At 41.2% G+C, this 15,528-nt stretch overlaps 1 protein-coding gene across 8 annotated transcripts in view; it reads right to left on the minus strand.

The window, feature by feature from the left end:
- PTPRU (protein tyrosine phosphatase receptor type U) overlaps positions 1-15,528 on the minus strand; it is a 408,282-nt gene that overhangs the window by 85,674 nt on the left and 307,080 nt on the right. For all 8 annotated transcript variants that reach the window (XM_034413695.3, XM_034413698.3, XM_034413697.3 and 5 more), the window contains one exon: positions 10,867-11,024. In XM_034413695.3, the coding sequence (XP_034269586.2) occupies positions 10,867-11,024 (158 nt within the window). The remainder of the gene's footprint in view (positions 1-10,866; positions 11,025-15,528) is intronic.

Here is a 15,528-nt window from a genome sequence, read left to right on the forward strand (position 1 = left end):
AAATTGTTGAATATAGAAACAGATATAAGAATATATCTAGAACCCTCTTTGTTTTGAAAACCAATTTGTGCCTTCAAGATACCGTATATTATTGTATCTATTTTTTTTATAAAAATGGTATTTGCGTAAGATTTGTATGTTAAGCCATTCGAAGTGATTTATTAATAAAACACCACTGTGATCAACTTTCATCAAGACCACCTTACTGATAAGAAATTGGGCACACAAAGGTGAAAGATATGAATAAGAGCTGCAGGAATAGAAAGCAATTAGTGAGTCTAGCAAGGCATGTCTTTGTCAAGCTAGAGAATCTTTGCTATCCAAAGATCAAAGGGCAAAGAGACGAGAATGAAAAGAGGGAAGAGGAGATGAAAGGAAGGGATGATCTTAAAATAGACACTGTGAAAGAAATCCAGAAGAAGCAGTTGGAGAAATGACCTCTGATTCCAATCAACAGTCCCCTGGAAGCAACTTGCAAAGACTGAAGTTAGCCAAATATAAATGTGATTGACAAACAGATCAATAAATGAGCCCCATGACAACTGGGATGGCAGGCATTACTGCACAACTTCCTGAATGAGGAACCCATGATTCACCAAATCTTAATGGAGTGGAACTCTAAGGAGCCCCCAGCTAACATGACCAGAGATGAGAAATGATGGGAACTGTGGTATTACAATATCTCAAAGGCCAGTCACAAGTTCCCCTGCCATTGCTGAAAAACCACTAAGGTAGCCTACAGCTAGGAAAATAGCTTCACTGCAGAGCATTGTGGTGTGAGCCTAGATAACTGCTAGGCAAAGAAAAGACTATGACTTTCAGCATGACTTTCAGCACAATCAACAATCACATTCCTTGACTTGTGAGCCAAGGAAGGTTGTTGTTGTTGTTGTTGTTTAAGATTCTGGGCAACTTGCAACATTCGAACGTGCAAATATTGAAACAGTTAAAAATATAGCAACGAAGTGTGACAGCCTGGGAAGAAGAAGAAGAAGAAGAAGAAGAAGAAGAAGAAGAAGAAGAAGAAGAAGAAGAAGAAGAAGAAGAAGAAGAAGAAGAAGAAGAAGAACAACAACAACAACAACAACAACAACAACAACAACAACAACAACCACAACCACAACCACAACCACAACAGCAACCACAACAACAAGAGCTCCACAGAGACACTAAATTCAAGCCTGGGAAAAGAGCCAGGTCTTAAGAGCGAGTGAGTGCCATCTATATCTCAGTAGGGGGAGAGGGATACTATTCCAGAGGGCAGGTGTAGTGACACAGAAGGTAGACTTCCTTGGTCCAATAAGATGACATCATTTGAGGGGACTTGGAGTGCAGCCACTCTGCCTGAACAGACTAGACAGGCAGAAACAATTGGAAAAATTATTGTTTGCTAGGGTGGGTGGGTAGGAAGCATGGTAACCTGAGGCGCAAGATTGCAAGGCAAGCTTTCTTGATGCAAACACCCATTGTCACATAGTAAAAGAAGCAAAATAGTATAAAACCATATGGGAAATAAAGCCAGTCCAGACATCAAATAGTAGCCTAAGAGTAGATAAAAAAGAAAGCAAAGCTTGGGGCATTGGGTAGGCAACAGGAGAGAAACATCCTATAAGTCATTTAAATGAAGGGCTAGCATAAGATAACCAGCTGTAGATACTTCCTCCTGGACTATCCATAATTCACTTCTTGTAAGTCTGTTTTGCTAAACACTGGCATTCCAGGCTCACTGGATTTCTCTTATCCCACAGTGCTTTGCTCCAAGCTGCATTGTGACATGCCAAAACCCCTAAAATTTTAACCTTAGACTGTCTACTGTTGACCTCACCCCATTCCTAAGAGGTCTATAAGAGGCGTGCATAAGAGCACCAGTGTGCCTGTCCTAATGTTCCCTTTAATTGTATTCACTTTATGTATTCAATTCATGCTTATACTTATATATATTATCTAATACGTACTTGACAAATAAATAAATATTTTTTCCTAAGCAAGATATGATAGAGGAGATTTGAGAGCATGCTGAACCATAGCAAAGACTCCTGTTTTAAAATTGAACGTGTGCTAAACTTTCTTGGCAACTATTATTTCTTAAGGCTCAAGGCCCAGTCATTTCAGAAAGCTTTTCAGAGTGCAACCATTCATACACTGTGCTGAAGCAAACCACATTGAAAATAGCTTTGGGGGATCCATGAGAGAATGTTAGGATAATCAGATCCACCAGCCAGGTTATAATATGTTCCAGGAGGTGCAGGCCAAAAGCCAAACATTTGATAAGAATGGATGGCCGAATCATACCAACTGCCACTCTGCAAACAGCATATCCAATATTAAAATCGTCAGCCTGGTTTTCTGCTTTAAAAAATAAAAACAGTAACCACCAAAAGTAGTATTCTAAAAGAACCCATCTGAAGAGGTTACAAGAAGAAAAATGGCAAAAGTAAGAACACAGGTGAAGAAAACATGCAGCCTCACCCCTGTCATTTCTGAAAGCAAGTAGTATTAGCATCCTAGATTAGATTAGAAAGGAAGGAGTAAATGGATCTCTTTGGAGAGTCTGAACAATGTTCAGGAGAGCCTTTTCTCTAGTGCCCAGACTGTTCCACAGCATACAAAGAAAGAGAAGTCAAAGTGCCACAGAAATAAGAAGCAGATTTACAAAGATCCTCATGAATATAAATAGACTTGTTTCACCATGATCTTTTCCATGAAGATTTTGGGTTTTGCACTGAATGTGCCTTGCAGACCAGAGATTTAAGGTCATAGTGATCTCCAAGCATTATTTACCCTACCCTACTTACCAGAGGTTATGGGCTCCCAATTTCTAGATCTCTATAAGAGGCTGCATGGCCACATCTTATGAATGGTTTTTTGTTTTTCTCACAGTGCAAGGAATTGGACTAGATCAGTGTACCCCAACCATTGGGGATTTTAAGATGTGTGGATTTAACCTCATGCTGTCTGGAGAATTCTGGGAGTTGAAGTCTACACTTTTTAAAGTTCCAAGGTTGGGAAACATTGGACTAGATATTCCTTGTAATAATCCCTTCCAATTCTATAATTATGTGACACTAAGCACCCTTTTTGTTATTCCTGCTGATGTTGGTATTGGATAGATATATAAATATATATATATATTTGGTCTTATATCCTTTGCTCTTTGCTAGAAGAAGGTTAGGTAAACAGTACAGGTGCAATGCCTACTCACAATTCCTAATGCAGATTAGATTTTAAGTGGAAGACAGAAAATACTGTGAAGTTTCAACCAAATGAGCAACTGAATTAAATCAATTATAATGCAAATTGTTCTCACCAAGAAAATCAGTGGGATAATAAAGATTATCTATTTCATTTCTAGACTTACGAATACTTTACCTAACTATATTTTTAAGAAATGATTTCATGATTTAAATAAAGATACAGCCACAATAAAATCCATCTGTGATGCTACCGGCAGAAAACGGTGTTAAGCATGCCCACGTTAAATAGCACATATTATTTTTAGGAAAAAGGTAGACAGTGTGAGTTGTGTGTGTACCAAGAGGAAATAAACCTACAGCATTCCCTGGGTTTAATCTCAGTAACAGAATAATTTATTTAACCCTGTAAAGCCAGACTCTAGAATTAAAAGGGAAAAATCATCCAAAAGTGCAATTTGAAGATCCATTCATTTTCCATTCTCATCCCATCCCTTTCCATGCTCTTAAATTTCAGTTATATGTACCTCGTATTTACAATATTAGGGAAGATAGTGCAATGTACTGAGGGATAAATTATGCATTTGCTCACTTTTTCCTGCTGCTCCTGTGGCCAGATTTTGATCAGATTTTACCCATTTGCATAAACAAAAAGCAAACTCAACATCTCTGCAGAGATAGGTAAGTCTTGATCCTCATATCATATACTGTTGGCTGCAGGCTGCTTCCCAAACCAGGAGAATTTATCAGGAATTCCAAATAGTATTGACTATCATGAATGAAGGCAAATATATGTGTCCCACGATAATGTTGCAAGATTGAATCTGGGTCGATCACCGGGACTGGAGGTTTACTTTTCCGAGCTTTTCGTGCTGGAGTCCATCCTCAGGGAACTTCTTTCTACTGGAATATGTGCTTTGGACTATTCTATGAGTCATCTTTATGTTGTGCCTTCTATTGGTTGATTGGTGTGTTCATGGCCAGCGATTGGCTATTGTTTCCTTGTGATGTCAAGACCTCAGCTCCTAGGCACCTCATAAATTAGTAATAAATCAGCACTCCTGTTGACAGACAAGGGGCACATTTCCCAGGCTTCAATCATTTCCCTGGCTATTTTTGTACCTGCTTGGCCAACAGTCTTAGTAGCTGCGAAATTGAATTGTATTGACTGTAAAAGTGAATCAGGATCCTATGGGCAAGTTGCATTCAAATGATATATCCTGAAGTAAACTCTGCTATCTGCTATGGAGCAAGCCAAAACTCACTGCGTATACTCAGATAACCTTTCAAAGCAATGTATCTCCACCAGCTTTAAGATGAATAGACTTCAATTCCAGGAATTCCCCAGCCAGCTTTAAAAACACTGCTTTAAACTATACATGGCTCAGTTTGTTACTTAGGACCACTCTACACAGTTCAGAATCATATCCATTTTTCCTTACCACCTTGATCATCAATGGAAAGAAGCAAACCACCTGGTAGGTGTAAAGCCTAGGTATGTATGAGCAAGAAAGCGTAAGGAAAATAGATGTCTTGGCCCTTGTCCCAAGGTAACCAGAGCCAAAAGTTCCAGGTAATCCCCTAATTCTCACTGGAGTTAGTTGTTGTTTTTTTTATTTGATTTATATGCCGCCCTTCTCTGGAGACTCAGGGCGGCTTACAATGCATTAAGCAATAGCCTTCATACTTTTGTATATTTTATATAAAGCCAGCTTATTGCCCACACAAACTGGGTCCTCAATTTACCTACCTTAGAAAGGATGGAAGGCTGAGTCAACCTTGAGCCTGGCAAGATTTGAACTTACTAATTGCAGATAGCTGGAGTTAAATTACAATGCATTAGTCTGCTGAGCTATCCAGGCTCCAGTTAGTAATCTGCAGCACCACCTCTGCAGGCTTCTTCATCCCACCTAATGCAGTATAGTTTAAGGCAGGGGCTGCTGCTGGATTATCTACCTTCCTTTCCCTTTCCAGTGTGAATCACCCCTCAGCAAGAAAAGTCACTGCCAGCAGAATATTTGGCATGGCAGGGTTGGGGTCTGAAACCTTATTTTTGCCTCATTTTATTTACTTAGCCTTAAATTTTATTATTTACCACGTGCTTCCTCTGACAAGACTATCGATTTTCCGAGCAATCGATAGAACTGTCAGAGAAATAGAAGATCAATATGCTTATGTCAAACAATGCAGCTCTCAAAAGTCTGTCTGAGTGATTGGAAGAGCTAAATATAATGCTGGGCAGCCTGAACCAGAGCCTCTATAGATTGTGCCCGCCCCACCTGGCTCTTTCTTTCTTTTCTCCCATTTAGACCCAATTTTCACCCCAAATTGGTTTTGATAGACCAAGAGTGTGGACAGGGGAGCTGCTCTGAAATTATCAAGGTCACAATATTTTTCTCTGCAGTGGTCTGTCAGCTGGCCAGTTTAGGTACATAGGCACCTGCAGAGAAAGGAAGGGAAATGTAGTAAGCTCCTTCGAAGCTCCTGCAGATGGGCAGGTAAGGTTCAAATAAAAAAGAAATATAATAGAAGCCAGAGCAGGTAGTCAGGAAGAGAGGGTTTCCCCACACCTGTAAGGTTGGCAGGAGATGTTGCTAGAATGAGATGTGAGTAGGCAAGCTGTGGAGCAGAGAAGGCCAGCACTGGGAGAACCAGAAGCCAGAAGATCTGGAGAAATCCCAGGAAAGGGCCTGAGATAGTTTGATCCCAAAGAAGAACGTGTAGAAAAGAATCAGGAGAAAAAAAAATGCAGCCATGGACTCTATATAGGGAGAGTGCAAACTCCAACTGGTCCAGGTTGGAGTTTAATTATGCGAGAGTGGCAAGATTAATTAATTAGGCAAGAATGTATTAAAGGGGAGAAGCTGTTAGCATTCCTAAATCTGCAGATAAAGTAGAATAGGAAGAGGAAGAAACGAGCAGCAAAGCAATTTGCATCATAAGCAAAGTAACAGAAATCTAAGGCACTTAGTAAATCAGGGGTGGGATTCAGCCGGTTTGGGCAAAATCAGCTGGGAGCGAACCAGTTTGCTTCGATGATCAGGTGGGCCCACCCACTCGCCCCTGTGCTTTACTTACCTTTATCCTCTCCGATGATTCGCGCAGCAGAATGGATTGCCGCGCCTCAGCTATGTTACTCCCCAGAAGTAACGTGAAAGATTAGTTTTGTTAAAACTGTGCATTCGCACAAAGCACGCAATCTTCGAACTGGGTTTGTTAAACCGACAGGATCCCACTATTGGTTAAGTTCTAAGAATTAAGTTAAGTAGCTATTCATCAGGTATTCGTATTTGCCAGGTCAAAAGCCCATTTGGTATAGTGGTCAAGACGCCGGGCTAGAAATCAGGAGACTGTGAGTTCTAATCTCACCTTAAGCACAAAGAAGCTGCATGAACTTGGGCCAGTTCTCTCTCAGCCCCAGGAAGGAGGCAAAGGCAAACCATTTCTGAAAAACTTTGTCAAGAAAACTGCTGGGACTTATTCAGGTAGGCTTTGAAAATTGGACACAAATGAACGGAAGAAAAATAATTGCTAAGTCACTATTCATAGATATTCATCTGATAAACATTTTTTGGTATGTATTTCTTTTTCTCTTCATTCCCACCCTAAAACAAAGTACCTCTTCCCTCTCCCATCCCCATTCTATATTGGTGTTTGCGTGTGTGTGTGTGTGTGTGTGTGTGTGTGTGTGTGTGTGTGTGCATTTGTGTGTGCGTACGAGTGTATTGATGCACTTCATTTACGGATGTTCCCAAACACACTTGTGTGCACATTACCCTGCAGCGATGTAGAGGAGGTAAACATCCATCAAACAGCAGAATTCCTGGCTGACTGACCTACTGATTTCCCAGGAATTCCATATCCCAGGATACACAAGCGACAAAAGACCATCTGTCCAGTCACGCTCATTGTCCAAGCCAAAATAGTTATGGAGACACAGCGTGCAGCAATCAGGCAATTAGAGAGCCTTGTAAACCAGACTACTTAAGCCAACTGGAGCTAAACAATTCTTTTTATATGTGAAAGAAATGCCAAAAATGAATTTTCCTTCATCAGACTGAAGTAGCATCAAAAAAGACATTTGTTTTTTGTTTCTTTCTGCAACACACTGAGGCCTATGGCTTTTTTCATCTCCTGACAAATGAATTGCGCGAAAATGACTGCGTATACTATGCATAGTCCAGGTAAATCAGTTCTACAGTATATATAATATAAACCATAATAAACCCATATCATGATCAACAGTATCCTATCTTAATACCATCTAATACAGGTAGCCCTTGACTTACGACCACAATTGAGCCCAAACTTTATGTTACTAAGTGAAACACTGGTTAAGTGAACTTTGCCCCATTTTACAACCTTTCGTACCATATCTGTTAGGTAAATCACTGCAGTTGTTAAGTGAGTAACACAGCTGTTAAATGAATATGGCTTCCCCATTGACTTTGCTTGCAAGAAGGTCACCAAAAGGGATTATGTGACACCGGGACACTGCTACTGTCATAAATATGAGTCAATTGCCAAGAATCCGAATTTGGATCATGTGGCTATGGGGATATTGCAATGGTTGTAAGCAGGGTGGATTTGATTTAAATCGAGTTGATTTAAATCACAATTTAAATCATGATTTAAATCACTAGTAAAAAGGCTTGATTTAAATCAACTCGATTTAAATCGTAATTTTTAAAGAGCAACTGTCATCTCTGCTACTCCTTTGACCCACTGATAGTCCCAGTGTTGCAGAATATACAGCCTCATGCTACATAACTAAGCTCCATTTCATGCTGAATAAACTAAATTATTTATGTATCTTAAATAGGAAACTATCTTACGATAGATTTTTACCCCCAAAGTTTTTTATTAAAATAAATTCGATAAAAATCAGAAAAATCCGATTTAAATCAAAAAAATCCGATTTAAATTAAAAAAAATCTGATTTTTTTAATTTTTTTTAAAAAATCATTGATTTTTATCCACCCTGGTTGTAAGTGTGAAAAACAGTCATAAGTCACTTTTTTCAGTGCCGTTGTAATATTGAATGGTCACTAAATGAACTGTTGTAAGTCGAGGACTATCTGTGCTCAATAGAAGCAATTCTTAATATACAAATACAAGTTGGACACAAATCAAATCATGAGGAAGTTTTTCAACTTTCATAAAGATCCTGGAAAAAGAAGCTTTTTAAACCTTTTTAACAATTTTTAAAGATTGTACTACAGGCCTAACTCAAAGAAGAGTTGAAGCCAGAGTACTAAATGGGGCGGGGGGGGGAGCCTTTAAAAACGTGAGGTGGCAATTTTAAGATAAAGGATCGACTGATTGCACAAGTGAGCCGAGAGCACAAGAGTATGAATTGTAATCAGCCTTATCAGATAACACTGTGTGCACAGCCCAGAAGATTAGTACTGACAATTTGAACTGATAACACTGCCAAAGAGCCAACCAACGTTAAAATTCATGAAAATTCAGGTAGGAGTGTATTGGAAGTGATCCAGGGCCAATAAATCTGCACTGAGTTCTTGTTTTTTCCCTTAACCTAACTCTCACACTAAATTGAACCCCAGAATCCAGGGAAGGCTGACTCTACTTTCATCCTACTGTCAGTAGAAATTTTGTCCTAAAATTAGCAGCAGGGGAATCTTCAGAGGGGCCTTGAGACAAACAGCAAGTCAGAGCCATGCATAATGGTTGACTCAGCCTTCCATCCTTCTGAGGTGGGTAAAATGAGGACCCAAATTGTTGGGGGCAATATGTAAACCGCTTAGAGAGCGCTATAGACAGGGGTGGGCTGCTGGGGGTTCGCAGGGGTTCAGGAGAACCTATAGCTAAGATTCTGTGCAGTTTAGAGAATCCCCAAATCCCACTCCTGGCTGGCCCTGCCCCTCCCAGGAGTCTCCACACGGTCCGTTTTGGATAAATAAATAAAATAAATAAATAATTTTATTTCTATACCGCCCTTCTCCCGAAGGACTCAGGGCGGTGTACAGCCTATTAAAAACACAAAGACAAACATCAGTTAAAAATAATTAAAATTATTACATAATTCGGCTGAAATTTAAAACCCCCAAAATTTAAAACCCAATTTAAAAATCATTAAATTGATAGCCCGGCTTGGCGAAAAGCAGGGTCTTGAGGGCACAGCGAAATACACGGAGGTCGGAGATCTTGCGCATTTCCGGGGGCAGTTCATTCCACAGGGCAGGGGCTCCCGCAGAGAAGGCCCTCCCCCTGGGTGTCGCCAGCTGACATAACTTGGCAGATGGCACCCTGAGGAGTCCCTCTCTGTGGGAGCGAACTCGCCGGTGGGAGGCTGTTTGTGGCAGAAGTCGGTCTCGAAGGTACCGAGGATGCAGGTAAGTGCAGGGTGTGCGTGGAGGCTCAGGAAGGGTGAAAAACGGGCCTACTGGAAGTTTGGGAAGATGGCCTCCGGAGCCTGGGAGACCGTTTTCACGCTCCCGGAGGCTCAAGTAAAGCCTCCGGAGCCTGGGGAGGGCAAAAAGCCCCCCCCCCATGATGCAGAAGGCCGACTAGGCCACGCCCATGATGGCTATGCCCATCCAGCAACTGGGCAGAGAACCCCTTGCTAAAAATTTTGAAGCCCACCCCTAGCTATAGAGCACTGTAAAGTGTTATATAAGTCTTAAGTGCTATTGCTATTGCTATAATGAAACATGCACTGGAGGAGAAGTGGGGCAGAGTTTTGGAGCTTTCCCAGAGAGGGGCCAGATTAGAAGACTGCATATAGTCGCAAACTGGATGGTGGAGGAGGAAAGTGGTTTAGGACAGCCACACCCTAGAATCCCTCAGGATATATTAAATAGGCTATAAGGTTAGAGCTTTAGTTTGGCAAGATTCTGTCCATCGGGTCTATGCAAATAAAGGAGTGGACCTGATTGGATTTCACTGTGTCGTCTCATGTAATCCAAGCCCTGCTTGTTTTTAGATATGTTGCCATGCACATAAAAAAAAAGAAGACGACGACTTTGATTGCATTTGTTATAGCTCCAATTTTGACTTTTTCTGGGGGGGATACCCCTGCCTGGCAGGCAATCCCTCTTATAACACTTACGGCCTCAGGCTAGAAACCAGGAGACTGTGAGTTCTAGTCATGCTTTAGGCATGAAAGTCAGCTGGGAAACTTTGGGTCAATCATCAGGAGACTGTGAGTTCTAGTCCCGCCTTAGGCATGCTGGATGACTTTGAGCCATTCACCAGGAGATTTGGGGATGGGGGGAGTTCTAGTCCTGCCTTAGTCATGAAAACTGGCTGGAGAGGACTTTAGGCCAGTCCCCCCCCCCACCTCTCTCTCTCTCTCTCTCTCTCTCTCTCTCTCTCTCTCTCTCTCTCTCTCTCTCTCTCTCTCTCAGGCCAACTCATCTCACAATGTTGTTGTGGAGAAAATAGGAGGATGGAGGAGTATTATGTATGTTTGCTGCTGTGAGTTATTTATAAAAATAATAAAGGAGGGATATAACTAACTAAATAAATACAATAAATAAATAAACCCACATATAAAATTCAAGTGCAGAGCCCAAAGAAGCTTAACTCCAACTCTAATCCTAGCTTCATTGTACTACCAGCAGAAGAACCAATAAAATCTATTTTCCTCTGTAATATAAATCCCACGGTTTCACCTTGGAATCAGGACAGCAAGTATTCATTTGAAACTGACCTCTGTTGTTGTAATTGTGAGTATCCATGAAAGATAATCCCAGCCTCTCATCTTCCTGAAGGGTACTCTGGTCTGTGAAGCTCTGGTCAATTGCGCTCATCATGTGTGTTTTCTCATTGCGGTAGTTGATTGTGGCTTTGGTCATGTTGACAGGTTTCCTAGTGGAAGATTACAAAGAAGGAAAGTAGGCAAATGTTACACTATGCAATCCACTTTGAATTCTCTCTATAAACAGATTCTTGAAGGACAAAAAGAAGAGGAGAAAAAAAAAGAGAGGACAAAAGAATTGGAGTTAATCTCATAATAGAAGCAATTTCTGAAGTTGTGGTGGTTGCATACCTTGAAAAAAGTCAAGAGGCTGAGCTTCTTAACCGCTCTGAAATTTTATCAATAATAGAACCACCTTCAGAATTAACAGAATTTCCACATAATTCCTGTCCTAATACCATATTTATGGGTCTGATCGCTTTCACCTAAAGCCATATCGTTTCTTTCCAAATCGGGTCGTTGTCGTCCCCCCCCCCCCAGGCATATTTTCCCAATTGTTCCCAGAATTCCAAGCCCACTCATTTATTATTTACATATTCATTCAATTTCTCTCTTGTTTCCACCCCAGAAACTCAAATGGCATTTTACAACAATTCAATGAGATAACTGCCCAGTTACTCTGTGAACCAACGTTGTTGTCAGTCTTAGGTTTTGATGGTCCTATTTTAAAAGTTTAACCTCTGATTGACCTTGGACCTTGAACGCAAGGGCATCTTGGACAATCTGAACTAAGTAACCTGCTAATCTCACACTACAAAAGGGGGATAGATGCAGGGGTGAGCTCCTGGGGGTTCGGCAAGGTTCGGGCAATCCTCTAGTCAAGGATCGCCGGAGTTTGGCAAACCCCCAAATACCACCCCTGGCTGGCCACGCCCACCGCACCGCACCGCACCCCACCCCGCCACTCCCACCCTGCCCTACCACTCCACGCAGCCCGTTCATCATTCCAGTTAAGTGCAGGGGCTGCATGGAGGGTCTAGGGGGGCAAAAAATGGGCCTACCGGAGGTTCCAGAAGTCTGGAGATGAGCCTGTTTCCAGCCTCCAGAGGGCCTCTGGACCCTGGGGAAAGCTGTTTTCAACCTCCCGGAGGCTCGAGGAAAGCCTCCAGATCCTGGGGAGGGCAAAGAACAGGCCTCCTGGAAGTTCTGGAAGTCCAGAAATGGGCCTGTTTCTGGTCTCCGGAGGGCCTCCAGACCCCAGGGATAGCAGTTTTCACCCTCCCGGAGGCTTGAAAAAATCCTCCAGAGCTTGGGGAAGGTGAAAAACACACACCCCCACCGCCGTGGTGCAGGGGGCCAACTAGGCCACGCCCACCATGGCCACGCCCACCCAGCAATGGAGCAGCGAACCCATTGCTAAAGGATCTGAAGCCCATCCCTGGATAGATGTATGCACCTTTACTACACCCACTAAAGCTGTAGAAAGGTGGATACTACCTCGTCCAGATTAGGTAGGCTTTCTGTAGTCTCTGGATGTCCATTTCTCTCTAACAGAGTTCCATCCTCATCAGTAAGGGTACGGCTAACTCATCACAACTACAAGCTGGCTCTTTCTCTGTAATCTGCCTAGAAGACTCCAATTACTTTTTTTTTTAAGTCTTTCAAATAATATTACATCAAATAATGTAATGGTGTGAGGGAGTGACCTTGAGGGACGGGGCAAAGAAACTGCAGCCAAGGGAATGGAGAGATAAAAAGCAGCTGAGTGGGGAATGTTAGTGGGGCAAGCGGTTCAGAAAACCCTCCCTAGTTTTTCGACTGTAAAGGGGACAAGGGAGAGAAGCGCTTTCAGAGTTGCAAGATTCTGTTGATGTAGCTTTACAATAAAGTAGAATTAGCTCAATCTGGTCTTGTTCCTAGTAAGGGTGACAAACTAACATTAGCTTCCAATACACATGGAATATATTAACAAGCAATCATTTTTGTGTGTATTCCGCAGTTCTCGACAAGAACTATGCCGCATGTTTGCAATAATGCTGGGATATCATTTAAATAAAGCATGGACTCATTTGGTTTGGTCTTATCCTACCACAGTTACATTTTGGTTGAAATTTATCTGACTGACAGTCAGGTTTGAGGTTGATTGCTGCTTTATCAAAATAATTGCTATCAAGTGCATGATCTTTTAAGCCAGCTTTCTTCTACCTGGCTGCCCTCCATATGTGTGGCTATTGCTGAGATTTCTAGGAACTCAAATGTACACATCTGGAGCGCAGCCATCTTGGAGAGAGCTAATCTAGTTTATATCTCTAGCATATGGTTGTGATTAACATACTGAGGGCTATGGGTATTTCACACAACGAAATTAGCCAAAAGTAGTAGTATTTCAATACTGGAAAGATACATTTGCTCTGATTGGCAGCAGCACTGAGTTTTTGATATGTGTTCTTCATCAGTATTTGGACATGTTATTTTTCAATAATGGCACAAGGAACAAATGGCAAAACAATTGGATCAGCAATTCTTACTTTGTGCATGATTATGTATTGTGCAAAACATACATTGTGCATATATTATGTATGTATGTATCTACGTAGTTATGCATATGTAACTAGCTAGCTAGTTATCATCTATCTGGCTGTCATCTATCTACTGTATCTAATTTCCTTTTCCTCTGTATTATATTTCGGGTCTACCCTGATTATCTTATAAATTTAAATGTTAAGTTCTGATAACATCTGAAATCTGAAAAAGAGTCCTTTGTTTTGTGAACACTCCTATACACAATGCAATTAATTAACAGCAATTTGTCAAGATTAAGGGACATGTCCCTGGATAAAGAAGTATTATGAGATAAGTAGGGCAATTTATATACTGATAATTGTATAAATCAAAATATTTTCAAGGTGACAAAACCTACACGTTTTCCTCCAAGCTAATATTGATTCTGCAGTTGGTTTCTTCCAGAATTCCATATCAGGATTCCCACCCTTAAAATTTCAGTCTTCAAAGACATGGATGGAGGAAGGGTTATTGATAAGGCTGCATTAAGGACTAAGTAACAGGAAGCCAATTGATAAACAAGGCATGTAAATGATCTCCTCATTTCTATACTCTTCAGGATACCCAAAGGCATCAACCCAGTTAAATTACACTATTAGTGTAAAACAATATTTCTCATATTCTCTCTATTTATGTTTTTTCACTGAAGATTTATCAAGCAATCTTGGATCGCACATCCATAAAATTGTGACATAATTAGATTATTTTGGCCCTACAATGCACAAAAAGCCCAAGAAAAAACAAGTCATACTTCTAAACTGTGATGGATGGATTTGCACATCATGCTAAACCAAAAACAGCATGATTTCTGAATGAAACCATCTTCCTTTCCTTAAAAGCTCCAGTGGAAGAGAACAATGCCCCATGGAATGGTAGTACTGAGAACGTATCTCATTTTATTTTAATGAAGCTCTCTTTCCCTTGAGTTCTTAAAAACATACTGACAGACAATATGCTGAATGAATCTCAGGGTTAGGGCCATTTGTCAAGAAACGTAACAAATTTCTCAATCAAAGGCAATACTCATATACACCCCCTTAATCTTTTGTAAGTGCAATTGCCCACTTTTATGGCTGTAAAAATATTCTAGAGCCTATAACATTGCCTCATCTTGAAATATAGCACTTATGTCTGTTCAATACTATTGATTCTGCTCCCAATGTGATTTTAAGCGTGGACAAGTTCTTCAGCTACTTACATTCAAAGAGTCAACTTTACATAATTTGCTTTTCATGGCTCCCAGCTGTATTAAAACTTTTGCTTCAATTCTTACAGAGAATTTTCAGTCTGAACATCAGTTTTCAGTTAAAAGCCAAAATTCAGGGCTCACAAAGCTTTATTCTTTAGTTTAAGCCATGTACCTTGGGATTTTTATTGTTTAGCTGCATTTCTCTCTCTCTCTCTCTCTCTCTCTCTCTCTCCTTTTGAATTTCTGGTGCAGGGAAAGAACAGGGAGAAATGATGCAGATCTTATGGCAACCCTACAGAAACATCCTGTTCGGCTATTACGTTTGGGTGTTCAGTCTAACGTGGGAATGCTCGGTCCAAGAAGTCCTGCTGATGGTGTCAGTAAAAAGAGTTAGTTTACAGGATAATTATACCTAACAAGAGGCTTTCACACATGCAAAGACTTTCATGTCAGCTGACATTGTTTACTCTCAGGAGTCCATATAAAAGCAAAATAAAGAGTTAGGTACCACACTGATTTCATCAGGGGTGCGTTTTAAAATTTTTTACTACCGGTTCTGTGGGCGTGGCTTATTTTGTGGGCGTGGCTTGATGGTCATGTGACAATTCTTTAGGATTTAGCAGAGGTACTGGTCTACCAGGCTTTTAACTGCTTGTAGAGCTGTACCGGTCTACCCATTTGTTCTTGGAGCGTCCCAGTCTACCCATTTGTTTTTGGACCGTCCTGGTCTACCCATTTGTTTTTCAATCGGGTCTACCACCACACTGCCTTTTAACACTGATCAGCTGTAGGGCGGCCCTTTGAAGCCCCACGGCAAGAGTTTAAACAGTTTTTTTCCTTCCAGCCGTTCAGCTGGGACTCAGGAGGCAGCGAAAAATTGGGGGCGGGGCCAAATAAAAGGTCAGAATAACGTGGGGGGGCAG

Source organism: Pantherophis guttatus, chromosome 10 (assembly GCF_059756535.1).
Source record: "Pantherophis guttatus breed Tessera chromosome 10, ASM5975653v1, whole genome shotgun sequence".
NCBI lineage: Eukaryota > Metazoa > Chordata > Lepidosauria > Squamata > Colubridae > Pantherophis > Pantherophis guttatus.